The 20,922-nt window shown below is 54.4% G+C and overlaps 1 protein-coding gene across 1 annotated transcript; it reads right to left on the reverse strand.

Moving 5' to 3' along the window:
- Positions 1–5,443: 5,443 nt before the first annotated feature.
- On the reverse strand, positions 5,444–19,973 carry IUM83_09669 (Catalase/peroxidase HPI; the record flags this gene model as incomplete). Its single annotated transcript, XM_067934121.1, has 2 exons — positions 5,444–5,710; positions 19,788–19,973. 2 exons carry the CDS (start codon positions 19,971–19,973, stop codon positions 5,444–5,446), a joined length of 453 nt encoding a protein of 150 aa, XP_067796906.1.
- Positions 19,974–20,922: the final 949 nt, after the last annotated feature.

Below are 20,922 nucleotides of genomic sequence, written 5' to 3' on the forward strand. Positions count from 1 at the left end.
GATATGCACCTAGAGTTGGAGGAACTGGACGTGAATCCTGCTATTATCGTGTACCATTGTGCGGAGAAGCTGCAGCAGATATGGAAGAATCTGCTAAAGGACTACAGTCAGCCATGCATAAAATTCCGAGCTTCGGGGCATCACAACCCGGATTTTTTTCGCGTATTGCCATGGTCATATTGAGCTGCTGTATTTGCATCTGTACTTGAGCGAGCGAAAGTTGTCCTCTCGATCTCTTCGTGTGTTCTCGGAAGCTTGATGGCCAGAGCAGGGCATGTGGTTATTGGGTTAACCCCGTTATAGAGGCAGCGATAAAATGAAGCGTGGCTAATGTGGCCAATAGTGCAAATGTCGAGGGATCCGCCAGCTAGCCATGCATAAAATTCCGAGCTTCGGGGCATCACAACCCGGATTTTTTTCGCGTATTGTTATGGTCATATTGAGCTGCTGTATTTGCATCTGTACTTGAGCGAGCGAAAGTTGTCCTCTCGATCTCTTCGTGTGTTCTCGGAAGCTTGATGGCCAGAGCAGGGCATGTGGTTATTGGGTTAACCCCGTTATAGAGGCAGCGATAAAATGAAGCGTGGCTAATGTGGCCAATAGTGCAAATGTCGAGGGATCCGCCAGCTAGCCATGCATAAAATTCCGAGCTTCGGGGCATCACAACCCGGATTTTTTCGCGTATTGCCATGGTCATATTGAGCTGCTGTATTTGCATCTGTACTTGAGCGAGCGAAAGTTGTCCTCTCGATCTCTTCGTGTGTTCTCGGAAGCTTGATGGCCAGAGCAGGGCATGTGGTTATTGGGTTAACCCCGTTATAGAGGCAGCGATAAAATGAAGCGTGGCTAATGTGGCCAATAGTGCAAATGTCGAGGGATCCGCCAGCTAGCCATGCATAAAATTCCGAGCTTCGGGGCATCACAACCCGGATTTTTTTCGCGTATTGCCATGGTCATATTGAGCTGCTGTATTTGCATCTGTACTTGAGCGAGCGAAAGTTGTCCTCTCGATCTCTTCGTGTGTTCTCGGAAGCTTGATGGCCAGAGCAGGGCATGTGGTTATTGCGTTAACCCCGTTATAGAGGCAGCGATAAAATGAAGCGTGGCTAATGTGGCCAATAGTGCAAATGTCGAGGGATCCGCCAGCTAGCCATCGCAGTGTACAGTGCAAAACTACCTCGGCAGAAATCGGGGCTTCACCCGTGCGAACCGTCGACATGACCGCATCTACCTGCAGATCTGGGCGCAGCAACTCCAACAGATGATCAAAAGAACCTTCATCCATTCGATAATTCCTCTCAAACGAGCTTCGCCGCCGTAGGACCGCTACGTGGTCGCTCCAAATGATCCGCTGCTGACAGAAATAATCTTCTCTAATGGCAAGCGCCTGCATCGCTGCAGCGACACACACGACAATGTCATTCATCTCTTCATCACTGGATGAACTGCTCCATTCCTCGTCGTCCGAATCGACTAGCTGAGGGAACATACGTAGTATCTGCCACAGGGGGTTCGGGGCGTTTTGTGAATGAGACAATTTCTCGGACACAGGTACAGTCAAGTACAGCAGCCTACCGCCCTACACTCCGTCATTCTTAACGACGACGCGCAGAGTGGTACTCTCTACGCACACCGCACACCCAACCTACCGCTCAGTTAAGAACGGCCCTGAGGGTGTCTTCACTCTCAGTGGTACTTCCCATGAAGAGCTGCCTCAGCTCTTCGCTCTCGCTCTCCGTTCTTTCGCTATTCGAAAGAACGCAAACCTGCTCGATGCGTCCATCGTGCAAGTCGCGCGTGAAGCGCTTCCAGCTCATGACTGGAAGCGAAGTCAACTCCGACGCCGTCGGAGGATTAGCGAGTCCCATTTCACGATACTGGAATCCAGTCTGGATGCGCGTCAAGACACTTAGCGTCTCGACGTTCGGCGTCACCGCCTCAGGCTGTCCAGCAGACGGTTCTCGTGGCGTTTGCATGCTGTCGTGCCGGGCTGCACGACAGCATGCAAATTGCGTCAGTGCGGTACGTTTGCAACCGTCCGCACTGTTTGCAACGTCAACTCCCGGAGTTGACACGCCTTTGTCACCTCGACGCCAGTTATCGGAGCCCCTCATCACCGAGGGTGCGTCGACTCCCGGAGTCGACGCGTCGTCGTCGACCTGACCTCTTCGGGTCAGGGACTGTTCCATGCGTACTTGAACGCGAGTGTTGGTTCCCAGAACCGATTCATCCTCATCTTCCGACGTCGGCAGCACCGCCGACGTGGATCCCACTGGTGTGGCGCCCCGCGCCTACTGGATGTTTGCGTTTTTTGTTGGTCCGCGGCGATGCCTAGCATCGCCATGACGGCCACCTCCAGGGGGCATGGGAGCTGTGCACTCCCGTGCAAAGTGACCGATCCTTCCGCAACGGAAGCATCGCACGTTACCTCCCTGCTGCTGGTAACCAGCAGATGTTGCGTTCGAGAGGTCCATTGGTTCTGGACCTCCCGTCCTCGCTACCGGGCGCGGTTGCGGCCTTAACACGTTTGCATGGGGTTTAGCCTGCCGCAGGCTGAACTCTTCTTGCATGGCAAGGTAGATTGCAGCTTCGAGAGTACTCGGGTACACTCGGAAGAGATAGGTCTTCACGGGCCCATCTCTAAGTCCCTCCATAAACGTGACGACCTTAGTCGCCTCGTCAATTGGATTAGTCACGATATTTGAGACCAAGCATCGTGCACGCTGCGCGTAAGCATGGACGTCATACTTACCCTGCTGAAGGTCGAGGAACTCCGCCCTCGACCGGAACTCATTTTGCAGGGGCTCAAACGCTTGTCTGAGCTCCTCTTTGAACACTTCGTACGTGCTGAAGCACGTCGGATCGGAGAGTCGGCGCCCGTACGCCCAACTTCTTGTGCGTCCGCCAAGGCAAGACATGGCGAACGCGACCTTCGACAGCGGGTCGACGATGCGTCGAGCCGCTATGGCTGTGTCGAATTCGACAAGCCATCGGAGGAGAGGCTCTCCCTCTCTTCCTACATAATTGCTCACGCTCAATTTTAATGATTGAGCACGCGGTGCCGTCAAGACGACGCCGTAACTGAGGAAGCAGCATCACGCTGCTCCTTCATGATGAACCCCAGAGCAACACCATGTTGCTCCGTCGGCGATAGCATGCGCAGCATTGTAGCTATCGCCGCTTCTCCAAGGACTGTTGACAGTCGCTGAAGGGCTTCCCACTCTGGGTCAGACAGATGGGGCGGTCTGCGCGTGCAACATGCGTTGCAGGCGTATTGGAGCTCTCCATAGCCACCTCCGTGTTCATGTAGTTCTCGGCTCCGCGTTCGTACACCCCGTACGAACGTCAAGCAGTCGGTCGTTGGACGGACTAAAAAATGCTACTAGGTGTAGTGGGTCTAACTTGACTCACTACGTTTGCTTACACGTTGCGCTACGTGTATGAGGAAGCGTATGAGTTTATTAATAACTTGAGTTAATTATATTTGAATACACAAATATAATTTAAATCAGATAAGACTCCAAGTGACTTAGAATAGGTAAAATAAGAACTGTAATGTGTATAAATTGATCTTCCTCCTAAATCTGCTAAAACTGTTTATCATCTGTGAAAGGGGTTGACAGCGGCTGGCTGTGAGAGCCCCGCCAATTTCCACGTCTCTAATTGGTAGAAAGATGCTACTTTCTATAAATAAGATCTTAGGATATGTGTGGACCACTCCTTGTGGTGGCCCACTTCAATGTATGCATTGGTGTGACTTACACCATGGTGAGGAAATATCTAAAACTTTTAACAGATATTCTCTGGATTTTAATCCAGACATTACTTAGCTCAAGCTCACAGTCCTGAAGATAGTTTGGTGCAACGGGTGCAACGATAGCACGCGGAGCTAACGGGCACATGCTTTCTCTCCCATCCAACGGGAACTAGCTCACTTTCACCTGTGCGGCAAAAAGCACACACGACATGACCTACTCTCACCGCTGTGGCTCATACTTCAACGCATTCGAGAGCTTCGCGCGCAGGAGGACCAAGCGCTTGACTGTACGACTGTTGAACAGCTTCGTGCTCAAGCGACAAATTCCGTCAAGGGAAATCATACTCTAGTTCGGGATACGATGCGTCTGTACGACGCGGTTACCTACCTACTGTATTTTCCGGGTCGTATACGATCGGACGTTAGGTCAGACTTTTCGGGAGGATTGGCGTACAATGGGAAGCCCTCGACAAGTGAGCTCCTCGTTTGCGCCGCCAATTTCGCTTGGGCAAGGCGTCGGTAAATAGATGATACCTACTTCGCAGTGCAACTACTCCGACCCACGCGCCGACCATTGCAGACCTCCGCTTCGCTCCGGTTGCAAACGGTCTCTCTGAGGCCTCTTTGAACGATGTCGCCCATCCTGTGTTTCTTGTCTCTCTATATGACGCCGAAAATCACGTATGTTTAAGTCCGCAACAGACTGTATAGGTACAATTCGGTCACCCTGAGCTACAAAAGCATCAAGCCAGGCGTGATGTAGATGCTGTAATGGTACTAGCGCTCACGATGGAAAATTGAAGAGCGACATTAAGTTTTAACTTGTCGCTAGCAAGTTGCAGCACTACCCTGTTGTAGCTACGTTCGCTAAACTAATGACAAAAACTTCTTCTCAACTATCATTGGTCAAATTATCAATTGACGTGTACACCAAATGTACCAATTGACAATTTACGTATGAAGAATTTGACGAATCATGTATCGTTACATGAATCCGTCACAGATGCACTACCACAACATTTCATCTTTAAATTATAATCTCAAACTAAGCCGTGCTAAAGCACGGAGAAGCTCTGGATTTTATCATGAAGTAAGTTCTGCCACAGCCTCTCTGTTTCTACCAGTGCCTCTTGAGTTGGCGTGAATGGGCGATCCCGAAGTTGGTGGTTGTCGCGCGAACATCACCGCTGACCCTAAAAGAGCCGCCTACCTTGCTCAGCAAGGGCCAAAGAGAGTAAATAAGTTTGGTCCACATTGGGCTGGACCACGGCGCCTATGTCAGACCACTATGAACAGAACCTCTACGAGTGAGAAGAGTTCCATCACACTAATGAATGAAAGAAATGCAAGCAACCAGTCGATCATAGAAACTTCGCTTTAATTATGCTACCGCACTTGCACTGGTGAGTGCAGGGTCAACTGTATTTATCGACTAGGATGCCTTATACGCGCCGCCGCCCTGCTTAGTGGCTGCTCGCGTTGAAGTGGTCGGCTGTCATGACCTTGGCTCACGTCGAAGAGAACACGTGCTTGAAGAAGCCCTCCTCGGAAGCGATCAGCTGCACCGCCTCCTTCAGCTCAGGCGTGCCAGGTCCGTGTCCATCATGTACACGTCCTTGCTCTCCCGCCTTGTACTCCTTCTCCGACGGGTACCTCGGTCCCCGTCTCGTTCAGGAGCACCTGAAATTATTCGTTCGACAGCGTGAGCGAGTCGCTGCTGTACGAGCCGCTATAGTCCAAGGTCTTCTGTTGCGCCATTGTGCGCGAACGTCCAGCCAGGGCCACCGCCTCGTACGGAGACACACCGAGGGTCTTGATGTTGTCACGCACGGAGATCAGTGTCGCGTTATAGTACTCGCACGGGGCCAGGATCTCCGTGCCGTTCCCGTTGTTAGCGTCCGTGCGGCCGCCCACGAAGGCGACGGTCACGTTGCCGGGGTCGTCGAGGGCCACCTGGCCCACCAGCTCGATTCAGTCGGCCGTCGATAGCGTCGGGTACGACTCCTTCACGGGCTCCAGCGCGGAGATGATCTTGTCCACACCGGCGTTCACAGGCCAGTTCTTCTGCTGCGAGAGGCGAGGTGGCGTTGTTGGGACCTGGCAAGAGAACCTGGATAGTTGGGTCCTGAGATGCCTGCTAATAGCCACGCAATTCTGGCGTTACTGGGACTTGGCAAAAAGCATGATTCTCTTGAATTCGATGGCGTCTGACTTCATTTTTGTATGAAAACTTTTGCGTTTCTTGTGCGTTTGTGCACACGCGAATTCGTTTTACCCCTGGCGACTTTTCGATACAACTACTGTTATTCTGAGCGACAATCCAGAGTTCTCACGAATTTGTTGGCGTCAGATCGCTACCGTAATACACGAAACTCAATACAACCCCGTGCTACAGACGCAACACATACGATGCTGCTGCTGCTGCTGCTGGTGGTGGTCACCAGCCTGGTGGGGGCAGCAAGATATCTACCGCGAGAGGGAATGAGACCACGCGTGGCGGAAACACTTACCCCCTCCCTCTCTCTCTCCCTCCCTCCCCCCAAGTTCGGGACCACGGACAACGTCTCGTTGTACGTGGCTACCTCCACCACAGCTGCAGAAGGAAGGTGGGTGGTTAGAGGCCACTGTGTACGTTATCCGCAGGAGTTTAAAGCGGGGACGATAGACCAGCTGCATCAGCGCCCAGTCGGTGTCGCTAAACTGCACGACATCGCAATATTCGGTATGATCGAACAGCGCAACCTCGGTTAGGGAGGGAGTATGGAGTATGGCGTCGAAGGATTGTACCAACCGAGAATGACATTGATCTATTTGTAGTACGTTTGTTTTACATGTATTACATGTAGCCGTGCGGATATCTACTGCGTACCCCCCCCCCCTCCCCTGATGTTAAGCGCTACAAGTAACATCCAGATTATCTTGTCACGCGAATGTCGCCCGTAAAAGACTCAAGCAACACGCACAGGATAATATGCTGTCCGCCCATGTATAAAATCTAGCAGATTCGTCCCGATACATTACTGTTTTGCTATCTTATAAGTGATTCAGGGACCTGCGATTATATAGGGACTAGTACGCGCACTTGTATCGCCCCAACTACTCTGGATAAAATCCAGAGAACTATAATGGTCACCGTCTGAACAAAGTCAAGGTTACCAGTTTTAGATGTTACAAATTACGAAATAGTCCAGCTATAAGCTAAATTAGTTGACCTAAATTCTTTGAATATGCATATTTCCGGACTAATTATGATGTATTTTCTTGATCTGTTCATCTGGTCAGAATATATCGGTTATATAACCGAATATAATCTAATCCCTGACCCAGTTCAAACCAGGTCAAATCGGCAACCGATCTGCTGAACAATCTACCGTTCACGGCCACAATAGCGGCGCAGTACGCAGCGTCTCCGCCCGCGAGGCCGTTCCAGACCACGGCCATGACAATACAGCACGCGCAGCCCACGAAACTGAGCCCCGTAATGTAGCCAACGTCGCCGCTGCAGAAGCCCAACTAGAGGAAGAACATGACGAAGGACCCGAGCACCCAATTCTGCACCATCGTGAGCAGCACCAGGTTCCTGCGCACCTTGGTGAGAGGCGGGTACATCATGACGAGCAGCCCACGGCCGCGAGCACGTTGGTGCTACCCACGGCGAACTATCCACAGGTATGTCGAAAGCATGAAATTACCATACTGACTATTTGCAGCTTGAGGCCTCAAGGCAAAGCGGAGGTCTACAATCACTTTAATCATCACATAAATTTTGAATATACGGTAACATTTGAAAAACTGACTTGTAAATTGTCCCGTACCCGGGAATCTGGGTGACATTCCAGGAGGGACTTCGCTGGGCCTGGACTCTGAAAGACCCGCGCCGAGGCCCCCTGGGGTGACTCTCGCTCATCCGATGGCTACGACTACGAATGGATACACCCGAGTGGCACAGCGTACCGATTTGGGAGGAGTCGCCCGGAAAAATGACGCGAGACCCAGGTCTCAGCTGGGCTCGACGACGACGACGGGAGCTTCCAGGGCTAGCATGGTGGCGTCGAGGACGGGTGTCAGGACGTGCTACGGTGCTTCCCCGGGCCAGGAGGGAGGAGGTGTCGCAACAAGGAAGGATGGCACGCTAGGGTGTCCCGGTGAGTAGAATGGAGGAGGAGGCATGCGTATGGGCGTGCGCGGCCGAGGCCGACGCCCGCAGTTGCTTGTCAGTCAAACACTTTCCCGCTAAGAACGAAGTCTAACAAGTATCGTTTTACATTTTCGTTTAGCACCGCCTCCTTCCAGAACCTACCGAGAAAAGCCCCTCCGAGCTCCAACCACCCTTAACTGTACTCCCCGAACAGCCCACGCGTGCCCGATCCTTGGCGGGAGGGTGCGCGACATTTGGTGGAGAAACAAGGTACGCGTGCGCTGGAGAAGGTCTTGAGTGGAGTGAGCTCGAGAGGCTTGTAGGCTGCCGCCAGAGGCGTCTGTGTGGAACAGCGACTTCCTGTGGTCGAGCAAGGGCCGTGACGTCTGTCCAGTTCGGCTTCGTCGGCGCAACAAGGCCCGAGAAGTCAGCCTGAGTACCAGCGTGGACAGCGACACTTACTGCGTGAAGAAACTGGTCTGCTAGGAAGCGTTCCGCTCAGTGTGACAAGCGTTCAAGTTCAGACCCAAACGAGACGGCTCCAACGAGCGGTGGCTGCTGCTACTGGAGACTAAAAGGCCGTGCACTGGGTTTTGGTGTGGGTCCCCTGGACCGGGCCCGTACTGTACCCAAATACCGAAATTTCGAGTGACGACTACGTGAAGGAAGTAACAATGGATTCTATTGATGAGGGAGACGAGCGCTTCAGTGACTCCCCTGCGGTGAGTGAAGTGTTCCTCTCCGCCGAGGAAGGGGAGGGAGGTCGACCCTCACGAGGTGTGACGGAACTCCCTCGAGCGACTACAGAAGATGTGGCTGGTCAGGATGGACTTCGACCGATACTCACTGACCCGAACCGGCCTGACCTGTCAACTCCCGCTGGGCTCGGAGCCGTACGATCGCAAGTGCTGCGCTGGGCGGCGCGGGGCTCCGGAGCCGAGCCGACGCCACGAGTTGAACCTGTTTCGCCTGTGCGTGCTACTACCGTGCTACTTCCGCACGCCTCTGCTACGATAACCGGAGCAGCGGGGCTTTCCGCTGCGCCTACGACTACGTCGAACACGCCTTCCCTGTCGACGGGAGGAGTTAATCAGACCGCTCCTGCCCTCGGTGGAAGCGTTCCAACGATCCTGGCTCCTGCGAACCCACCTCAATTCGGCGAAAGAGGGTCGTTGGGCCCCGGAGCCCTGTCACCTGCTGTGGTTCCTACTGTTAGTGGTGACCAGGCCTCGCTACCTCAGTATTCGGGCTCGAGCGCCCCAACGACGGCCGACGCCCCTCTCGGTCCTGACCCGACGATACAATATTGGAACCAATGGGGAGGAGACCCTGCGGCTCCGACGACGACAACTGGGGCCACCACCTCTCGAACCCGCCCTTGGACCCGAATTCCGGAACGGTTTACGGTTACGGTTATCAAATGCCGCAGTACGCTACGCAAGGACCTACCCTAGGTGGAGCAGGGGTTCCTGCCACACCAGCGACTACGACAGCGACCATGACGCCGCCGACTACCCGCGTGAGGACCGCTATCCCGTCGTACCAGAACTGTACCATTGCGGACCCGTCCGCCGTTGCAGGGATCAGGTTCGGGTATCCGACCGCTCCACTCCCGAGCTGGTCAACGGCTCCAACCCAAGGCCGTCTGGCCTCGGCTCCAGACGCGAGGACCACCACTCCCCCGACGTAGCACCCTACTGCCAGGATCCCAACACCGGTGCACTCTATCCAAGGCCACTGGGGACCTCGGGTGCCGTCCCAGGGTCCAACGACACCACTCGTGACTCCTCCCCCCCCCCCGGTCCAACCGGTGGCCGCGCCACCAACTGTTCCAGGAACAGCGGTTCCGATGCAGAGCCACCAGACTCCTACTACCGGGTCAGCTGCCTTGTCCGGGGGTCTCTCGACTGGGGGTCCGTCTCCACCTGGGGGACCGTCGCCGCCTGGGGGTCCGTCTCCACCCGGTGGAGGCGGGGGACAACCTCCTAGCAGAGGACCGTTCCCGAACCAGAGTCAACCACTACCTCAAGGAATGCCTTCTGTAGTAGGGGCAGCCCCGGCGAGCTATTCCGGACCAGCCTACCCATATGTCTACCCTCCGTACGGCTTTGGGGCCTCATTCGGTCAACCTCTGAGTCAACCTCGCTATGGCATGCCGACGCATATCAAAAACGCTGTACGGATGATACAACCGTTCTACTCAGACTCCGCCTCGGTAGACAAGGCCAGAACATTCTGGAGTGCTTTCGAACGCGCTACGGAAGGGTTGGATGACGCTCTTCGCTTGAGCGCTTTCCGTGAGTGTCTAAAAGGGAAGGCTGGGGAAGAGTGGTGGATGTACTCGCAGATTGATAACTTCGAGACGCTGCGGACCCGGTTCCACAATCCGTTTATCTGCCAGACACCTCTACAGATGATTGAACGGTTGAAATCTACTAAGCGTGCCAAGGACATGTCGGCCGAGGTCTGGGGCGACCTCATATCCAGCCTCTGTGATGCCGCTCAGTGTTACTACCCTGCGATGCGCTACCAGTACTTCCTGTCCGGACTGCGCAATAAGGAGTGGAAAGCGGCTCTGGTGACCACGATGGTCAACTCGATCCCTCAGGCTGTCGCGGTACTGCTCTACAAGAACATGCACCTCCCGGTTGAGGATGATGCCGAATTCTCGTCTGATTCCCCGTCAAAGGCAGACTCCGAAAACTCTCTGATGCAGCAAATGCTGAACATGATGCAACAAACACAAAACTTACTCGTCCAGCAACAGCAACAACAGATGGCTCGTTCGCCGCGTTCCCCCAGGCATGCTCCAGTATCAGCGGCTTCATTCTCTCAACCGAGTGTGCAGGGGACCCAGAACGCTTCCCCGCCAGCGATGTCGGGTGGATCGATGCCGGAAACTCCGTTCCGCGGGATACGACAGGGGCCGGATATGTATACTCAAGAAGGTCGAGTTGTGTGCGGGAGGCGTCACAATCTCGTTTGTAGTCGCATTAACTGCCGTCGTGCGAACGCTGTGTGCCCGTGCTGCCAGATGTGGGGCCACATTGCAGTCGAATGTGATCGCCCGCGGGAGACCCAGGTCCTAACGGGAGCGGGCCAGGGCGGTGATCCCCAGGGTGGGCGAACGTGCTATTTGTGTGGCCGCCCGGACCATTTGGTGTTAAATTGCCCGGCTCGAGCGGCATACCGGCCGATGACTCCGCCTGACCCCTCGACCGCCGCTCCCGTGCAAGTGTCTCCGCCCAGCCAGCAATGATGGGGGCGAGAGGAAGGGGAAGGATGTGTCACACCTTCCTCTTGTCAATGGAGTGACACGAGCGGGCGCGCTTCTGATCCAGTTGAGGAGGAGTTCGAATGCCTCGAAGCGTGCACTGGGCTGGGAGGAACGGTTAACGTCGTACTTGGTGTATATGAATGTACTATTTATGGAATGAACGAGAACGAAGACAACAAGAATCAACTGCTTGTTGAGGGGGTGCCGAGCCAGATTACTGCCTCCTGAGGTCAAGAGTGGATGGTGCTAACTATGAAGACGAAGCCGAGAAAACAAGCGAAAAGAAAGAGACCGTAGCCCCCATCGAGGTGGTTATACCCTTCCGAATCGAGCCCAACCGTGACGAGCCCAAAGCCGTGCAAGCGAGTACAGAAACCCCATCGAGGAAGGAACCCAAGCGTGACGAGCGTGAACCCCAAGCGAGTGCAGAGACCCCATCGAGGGAGGAACCCAGGCGTGGCGAGCGTGAACCCCAATCGAGTGAAGAACCTCCACCAAGTGAAGACCCCGAGCGAGACGAGAATGAACCCCGAACAAGTGAAGGAAAAGGCGAGACTGTGAACGCCCTACGAGAACTGTACCAAGCGCGGACATACCCCTCAACGTGAAGTATCCAATGAAGACTTTAGTATGAAAGTGAACCGGAACACTTTCGATACCGAGCGTGACGAATCTAGCTGTGTGGACCGAAATGGCAACGACAATCTGGAGAATGAGAAGACGGTGAGCGACCCGCCCGAGCTGGACCCGGACGCTGCCGCGGTGATCCCGAGACCTACCTGTACCCTGGAGACGAAACCCGAACGCGACCCCAACGAAGAAAGCGCCTCCGAGTCGGAACTGACTCAAGGAGACGGGGAAACCAAACCCACCGAGACACTGGCCCCGCCATATGCTAGACTATTTACGCCGGAGGAATTGGACGCTTTGGAGAACGGAGGACCCTCCTCGGTGGCCGAGGAGAAGGAAAAATATGAGAAGGAACTGCAGGAACGGTTACCTCCGAGGGACGAAGCTGAGCTTCGGAGGCGGATGAAAAAAATGAAGAACAATTACAAGAGCTCCCTTTGACCACCTTGAGCGGTCTATTGAACATCCCGGAGGAGAAGTTGGCCCGAAATCGCGAATCTTCGCCAGGCTTGTTTTCTACTCCCGAGTATTGGCTGCACTGGTACCAGGAAACGTTGGCCACTTCCGAAGAAGCCAAGAGGGCGAGCAGGGACTTCCGGGGCGCCCTAAAGGCCGAGGCTGCGGTGACCGCTGTCTGCTCTGTGCTCGATAGCAGTCCCGACACGCGCTTCGTCAGGAGTGGAGCGAACCTAGACGCCGATCGGACGCCGAGGACGTGTAAAGTTAGGCCGTCAATCGCCGTCGACGAAGCGGCGGTAGAACAGAACATCTCGGTGAAGCTGGACCTGGGCACTCCCGTCACAGTCCCGACCCCTGCTTCGGCCGAAGACATGCATAAGTTACCTGATAAGTGGCGTGCCTGGGCGCGAAAGATGATGTACCACCTCGTACTGGACGGCGAGCCCCGCCTCCCGAGTCGGTGCCCTACATGCTCGTCTAGGCTGGTTAGTTCGAGCGAGCAGATGCTGTGGACTGGTGACCCTCCCTGGTCGGAGGATCAAGGGCTCCCGGTGCGAGTTCACACTGCCTTGGAATGCTTCGGTCCCCCCTGCGAGCGAGGCTCTGTCTGAAAGAGTTATAAATGAAGTGTTGGAGGCGTACTCCAAGAAAGCTTCCAGGGTCCGTGACAAGGTGATTGGTAGAGGACCTCGTTGCGACCGTTGCCGCGCCCTTCCTCGCCCCAGTAAGATTTCCGGTGGTAAGCGCGTGAGTTTCGACTGTTCCTCATTGTATGCATCCATCTTTGAAGCGTTGGGAACGCACGGCAGCAGAAACGACCACGACAATGGCCTGTTCGAGAACGTCTACGTCGTGCCCACGACCAAGAAGATGCGCAATCCTGGACTACGCGAGGTTCCTGACCAACCGGCCCCGAACGGCGGGGACGCCGCTGGTATTGTCTCAGGCGGGAAACGCTTGATCGGTACCGTCGGAGGAGTTGAGGCCGTCTCCGCAGACTTCGTCGACTGTGTGCCGGCCGAGATGCTCATCGACACTGGAGCGGTCGCTAGCCTCATGGACGTCCGCATGTTGACGGTAGTGGGGAGAGCGGACGCTCCCCTGCGTCCTTGCCCTCGCGATCTGAGCAGTGATTCAGGACACCCTCTACGAATCAAGGGGGCTTTGGACCTGTCCATACAGCTTGGTTTTCAAGAAAGGGTGAGGCCATTCGTCGTGGCAGACCGACTTCACGTTGATGTCATCTTGGGTACCGATACACTCAAGGCTTACCGTGCCGTAGTCGACTTGGACGATAACATCGTCACTCTCAAAGACACGGGTGAAGTATTTCCTATTGGTGCTCCTCGCGTGGAAGAAGTGTACGCCTCCCGGATCAACTCCACGGTTCGCATTTGCCCGGGTGGACAAGCCTTGGTTATCTCGGAGGTCCAAGGTGAAATTGCTGATGAGTCTACTGTACTGGTGGAAGGGCTCGTGGACCTCGACGAGACTGTGAGGATTGCCCGCACGCTGTGTACGGTTCAGAAACGAAAGGTGGTCGTGGAGATATGCAATTCGTCCACTGAGGAACTGATCATAAGGAAAGGAACGCTCCTTGCTGCGATAAACGTGGTGCCCGACTCTGCTTTTGAATTCGAGTCGCCGCCGAGTGTAGTCACGACAGATAAGCGGCCCCTACGCCAGAACGCACTGCGACTCCGCGTGAATATGATTGGGTTCACTCCGCTATCAGTGCTTCGACTCACCCCGACCATGCTCCGACCGAGCCCATACCGGGGCTTGCTGCGGCTCTGCGCCAAGAACTTGACGTGGGCTTCTCTGATTCTAAGTTGGGAAGCGAGCAGAAGGAACTATTCGCCGAGATGCTAGGCTCGTTCAAGGAATTGTTCGTAGAGACCTCGATGAAACCTGGTCGGACGGACCTACTCGAATTTACTATTGACACTGGTGACCCCCCCCCCCCCCCCCCCCCCCCCCCGATCAAACAACAACCGTATCGCGTCTCTAAGACTGAAGGGGACGTCGTGGAAGCGGAGGTCCAACCATACCTCAGTCTGAACCTTATTCGCCCCTCAACCAGCCCTTGGGCGAGCCCTGTCCTAATGATCCGAAAACCGGACGGCGGTATTCGATTTTGTATTGACTACCGACGCCTCAACGCCGTGACTATTAAGGATTGCTATCCTATGCCGCTGCTAGACGACATCTTGGACGTTCTTGGGAAAGCCAAATTATTCTCGATGATGGACATCGCCTCCGGCTATTGGAACGTACCCATGGCCTAGGATAGCGTCGAGAAGACTGCTTTTACCTGCAAGTACGGTCTTTTCGAGTCGTTAGTTATACCGTTCGGCTTGTGCAACGCCGTACCGGCGTTCGAAAGACTCATGTAGGACGTGTTGATCGATCTGAAGTGGCGCACCTGTCTCGTGTATCTCGACGACTGTGTAGTGTTTAGTGAGGATTTCCCTACTCACCTGGTGCGAGTGGATCAGGTCCTGGAACGGTTCCGCTCCGCGGGGTTCAAGTTGAAAATGAAGAAGTGCAAGTGGGGTCGGGACCAGGTCGCCTTCCTGGGACACATCGTCACTCCCTCGGGCATCCTTCCCAATCCCGAGAAGGTCAAAGCGGTCTTGAACGTTCAACGACCTCATGATCTCCACACTGTACGGACCTTCTTGGGCATGACTAGCTATTTCAGACGCTACATTCCCGGGTATGCGGCCATCTCGGCCCCGATTGAACGCTTAAAGGCCAAAGGCGTTCCTTTTGCGTGGAATGACGACTGCGAGTCTGCTTTCATGCAATTGAAGCGGAAACTAATGGAGCCCCCTATCCTCGTGTACCCCGACTTCTAAAAACGCTTCAAGCTCTATGTAAACTCATCGAAATTGGCCGTGGGCGCGTTCCTGATGCAGACTGTAGAGGGTCGGGAACGAGTGGTAGCGTACGCCAGCAAACTGCTGGTGGAATCAGAGAAAAACTGGATCAACAAGCAGGACGGAACATCGGAGATTGAGTGTGGCGGAATAGTGTGGGCGCCCCGCAAGTTCCGTTGCTACTTGGATCGTCGCGAGTTCGACCTTTATACGGACCACCAAGCGTTAACCAGGGTCTTGAATGAAACCAACCGCACCAGCAATGCAAAACTAGCAAGGTGGGCCATGGAACTCTCCCAATTACGCTTTAAGGTTTACCACAAAGCCGGCTCCGCGATGGGGCACGTGGACGGACTCTCAGGCTTGTACTCCTACACTATAGCGGCCATCTCGATGACGGACCCACTCAACGCCGGCTCCGCGATGGGGCACGTGGACGGACTCTCAGGCTTGTACTCCTACACTATAGCGGCCATCTCGATGACGGACCCACTCAACGATGCTGACTTAGACGTACGGAATTCGGCTCTGGTCGAGAAGAGCGGCCTGACGAGTTCCCCCACGGCAAACGCTGGGGCCTCGTTCTCCGACACTCCGGCTGCGACCCACCGTTCTGTCGAAGTCGGGGGGCGTGAATCCCAGGCCGCGGACGCCTTAGATCTTACCTCTCCCTCGCTGAATTCAAACGAGGTCGGCCTGTCGTCATCAGAACAAATGTTGGTGTCCCCTGTGGACGTATTCGGACTGCAACAGGATCGCTTTGTGGAGGAACAGCGTCGCACCCCGTGGATCCTCGCGATGATCGCCTACCTGGAAAGTGGTGCTCTGGCGCTGAACCCGCAGCTACGGACGCGAACACTATTAACGGCCCCTAACTATGTCGTGCGCAACGGAATATTGATGCGCAAGGTACACTTGAAGGCTCGAGCTGGACCTGCTAGCTCTATAGAGGTGCCGGTCATTCCCCTACAATTTATCTCGACGGTACTGCACCACTGCCACTCGGATGGCTGGCCGCCCACGTCGGAGTGACTAAAACGCTAGACAAAATTCGAAAGCATGCCTTTTGGCACGGTTGGAAGCGCGACGTCGCTGAATATGTTCGAGAATGCTCTACTTGCGGCAGCGGAAAAGGACATCGTCCCTGGAGAAATGGCCTCATGCAACGCATGCCAATCCAAGAACTTTCAGGTCCGTTCTCGTTGTTGGTCGTGGACGCAGTTGGACCGCTCGTTACCACCCCAAGGGGTAACAAGTTCATATTGGTATTTGCTGACTATTTCACTCGATGGGTCGAAGCCTTCGCGGTCTCGCGGCTCGACTCCGTGACGTTCGTCGAAACTATGGTGGATGAGGTGGTTTCGAGACATGGAGTCCCCGAGAAGCTCCTGAGCGACCAAGGATCGAATTCTATATCTGAGCTGGCTCGTTCTTTCTACGAGACCCTTGGTATTAAGAAGCTCTTTGGTGCTGCTTATCATCCTCAAACCCAAGGGTTGGTAGAACGCTTCAATGGCACGCTCCTAGGCATACTTCGACTCTTTGTGAACGAAACGCAAACTGACTGGGATCTGTACTTGCCCCGAGTGTTGTTCGCTTACTAGACCTCTTACTACGAGACCCTCAAGGACTCTCCGTTCTTTAGCCTTTACGGCCGAGATCCTGTTCTGCCCTGGACCTAGCCTTCCTCAACACGAGCAACAATTGGAAAAGCAACGAGGTTGCCGCTTACCGCCGTCGACTACTCTTGTCCCTCCGTGATACCCGCCGAATGATAGAGAGACAGCTCCTGAAGGCGCAGGACAGGCACGTGATTCGACTCGAGGGTCAAGAAGAAACCAGATTTGAAGTGGGAGACCCCGTGTGGGTGTACCAGTACTTCCGGGCCAGGCGCGGAGAAAAGAAGACTAAGAAACTAGCTTTCTCCTGGCACGGGCCGTAACGTGTCGTCGGCACCATGGGCGAGAACGCTTATCGAGTCGCTATACCCACCCATCTCAATCGCGTCGTGACTATCAATGTGAACCGCCTCAAGCGATTCAAGGGTCGGTGGAGCAGGCCATACCCTTCCGAGACTCCCAGCGGCGTGAACTCCGAGCCGGGCGTTGATGATGATGGCCCTCTCACCGAGGAAGACCTTCCCTCGACGAGTTTTGTGGAACGCCTGATCATCGGTGGGGAGGGAAATGTGTTCTCAGGCACGAACTGTCCTGTGGTCGATATCATTGCCAAGCGGAAGAAAAATGGAGAAGAACAATACTTGGTACTCTTGGCTACTTATGAGGTCTGCTGGCGCGCCACTGTCACGCTGTTACCGACCTACCACGCCCTCATCAGCGAGTTCGAAGATACTCGGCGAAAAGAGCTCGGGCTACCCGAACTTCGTCGAAGCGCTCGACTGGCTGGGGCCAACGCGTCTGTCGACGAGGAAGATTTGCTCTTCTAGGAGGAAGAGCTGGTTCCCGAACACCTCGATCACCGAAGTCGATCGACACGTGGAACCTCTTCACTGAAGGGCTCTGCTCTTCCTGTTTGGATTTTGATCACTTTGAATTTTATCTGCACGACTCTCCACCGTGCCTGTACTTTTGACGTCGAGCCAGGCGCTCGACCAAGGCTGCCCTCTCGGGAATGAAAGAAAACTCTTGAAATTGAATGGTTATGACTATCTGGCGAACAACACTGGAGCTAAATGGTTTGGGCGGTGGGTGTGCTCGCCTTCGACTCCTTTGGGGGAGGAGGCTTGTCTTCCTCACTGTCGTCCGCCTCGACTCCGTCGTCGTCCTCCTCGTCTTCATCTCCGTCGTCGGAGGCATCTCCCCACACTGCAGTGAACGATCCGTTAGCGTGTTGGAAGGGAGCGTACCCGCTGGCTTTGGCTTCTTTAGGGTCGAAAGGCGGAACTGTGGGGGACTCGTACTTGTTGTCGCGAAGCTCCTTGCTGATCTGCTTCTCCGACTTCTGTACCCGGTCACTATTGCGAGCTGCAACCATGCGCCCTGCGTGCGATCTCCCACCCAATGCGGGCGACGTGCTCCCGAACTGTGCTGCGCCGGTCGACTTCACTCGTGCCGACGTGGAGCTGGCCAATACTCTGACGGAGCTGGCTGCTAGGGCTACCGCGTTGACGGAGATGGCAGCCCAGGCCCAGCTTCGCGTTCGTCGGGGACGCCGAACTTCTAGTCGGGGAGAATGTCCCGTACCCGGGAATCTGGGTGACATTCCAGGAGGGACTGCGCTGGGCCTGGACTGAAAGACCCGCGCCGAGGCCGCCTGGGGTGACTCTCGCTCGTCCGATGGCTACAGCTACGGATGGATAGACCCGAGTGGCGCAGCGTACCGATTCGTGAGGAGTCGCCCGGAAAAATGACGCGAGACCCAGATCTCAGCTGGGTTCGACGATGACGACGGGAGCTTCCAGGGCTAGCATGGTGGCGTCGAGGACGGGTGTCAGGACGTGCTACGGTGCTTCCCCGGGCCAGGAGGGAGGAGGTGTCGCAACAAGGAAGGATGGCACGCTAGGGTGTCCCGGTGAGTAGAATGGAGGAGGAGGCATGCGTATGGGCGTGCGCGGCCGAGGCCGACGCCCGCAGTTGCTTGTCAGTCAAACACTTTCCCGCTAAGAACGAAGTCTAACAAGTATCGTTTTACATTTTCGTTTAGCACCACCTCCTTCCTGTACCTACCGAGAGAAGCCCCTCCGAGCTCCAACCACCCTTGACTGTACTCCCCGAACAGCCCACGCGTGCCCGATCCTTGGCGGGAGGGTGCGCGACAGTAGTTTTTCCAGGTGCGTTCTCACCTTCAGGAATAAAGATTAACCGGACTGTGAGCCCTCCCCAGCAAGCAGTCAAATGATATCTGTCGAGTCAGGCTACGGAGGCGAATGAAGCTACTCTCGCGGAATCTGACATCCGAACTCAAGCAACAGCGAGCCGGAAATCCGATGTTGGGATTCTAGCAGATTGGCTATTACAAACCCTTCCGAGCTCAGGACGCCCGTTGCTCCTCGACAGCTTTTCTAGTGTTTTCGACAGATTCGTTTGTATCGATCCCTCTCCGCATACACACGAGCAATGAGGGAGGCCAATGCCAGCTAATTCTTCATCACAATGACGTAGAGATTGAGCGGATGAGGAAACGCGAGCGGAATCTGTTGTAAGGGCGTTTCAGTAGTTTGATTTTACTATTAGTAACTATATGTATTAATATTAGATTTTCCATGCACCCAATTGGTAATATTAATACAATTAGCAAATCAAAATCGTCTCCTAAATGTTAATACTACTTTAAGTGCGAAATCGATATTACTATCAATCATTGATGGCGGCACTGAACCGAGATGATGAATGAAATCTTTGATGCGAGGGTCGTCAACTATAGAGATAGGAAATAGGACTAACATAGGCGACATGTATTGCTCCACAAACTAGCCCACTACTCGGACACCACTTGCCTGCAGCTTGTACAGCGCCTCCGCTGCACTGGGTCACTCGTTTAGGTCTACGCTCTCGCAAGTCTCACCAAGTTCAGCCATCGCTATCGGTGAGGACCCTGACGTCGAGAACTCCACGCGAAGTATCTCCATTGCCACCTTTTGCAGGATCACCGTGTCCGACAACAGCTGACAGCCAGACCCTTCACCTTCACGAACGCGTACTGCAGCGAATGCACATCGAGCTCTGACAGCACCACACCGAACGAGAACACGTCAACCTTGTCGTCGTTGATCTCCCCGTGCATGACCTCCGGCGCCACCCAGCGCGACGTCCCCAGTCCTTCCGTCATGGTGCGGTCCAGCCGCTCGCGAGAGATGCCGAAGTCCGTCATCTTGACCGTCAGGTCGCTGCTTAGTAGGACGTTGCGCACTTGAGGTTGCGGTGGATGATCGCTGGCGCCAGCGAGTGCAGGTACACGAGCGCATGGCAGACGTGCAGCGCAATGATGATATTCTCACGGTCGAAACCGACCAGGTGGCGGAGGACAAGGGTGGACTCCATCCAGTATTCAACAGTCGTACAGTCAAGCGCTTGGTCCTCCTGCGCGCGAAGCTCTCGAATGCGTTGAAGTATGAGCCACAGCGGTGAGAGTAGGTCATGTCGTGTGTGCTTTTTGCCGCACAGGTGAAAGTGAGCTAGTTCCCGTTGGATGGGAGAGAAAGCATGTGCCCGTTAGCTCCGCGTGCTATCGTTGCACCCGTTGCACCAAACTATCTTCAGGACTGTGAGCTTGAGCTGAGTAATGTCTGGATTAAAATCCAGAGAATATCTGTTAAAAGTTTTAGATATTTCCTCACCATGGTGTAAGTCACACCAATGCATACATTGAAGTGGGCCACCACAAGGAGTGGTCCACACATACCCTAAGATCTTATTGGTAGAAAGTAGCATCTTTCTACCAATTAGAGACGTGGAAATTGGCGGGGCTCTCACAGCCAGCCGCTGTCAACCCCTTTCGCAGATGATAAACAGTTTTAGCAGATTTAGGAGGAAGATCAATTTATACACATTACAGTTCTCATTTTACCTAATCTAAGTCACTTGGAGTCTTTATTTGATTTAAATTATACTTGTGGACGCAAGTATAATTAATTCAAATTATTAATAAACTCCTACGCTTCTTCATACACGTAGCGCAACGTGTAAGCAAAAGTAGTGAGTCAAGTTAGACCCACTACACCTGGTAGCACTTTGTAGTCCACCTAACGACCGACTGCTTGACGTTCGTACAGGGTGTACGAACGCGGAGCCGAGAACTACATGAACACGGAGGTGCCTAT

Source organism: Phytophthora cinnamomi (assembly GCF_018691715.1).
Source record: "Phytophthora cinnamomi strain GKB4 chromosome Unknown Contig15, whole genome shotgun sequence".
Taxonomy (NCBI): Eukaryota; Oomycota; class Peronosporomycetes; order Peronosporales; family Peronosporaceae; genus Phytophthora; species Phytophthora cinnamomi.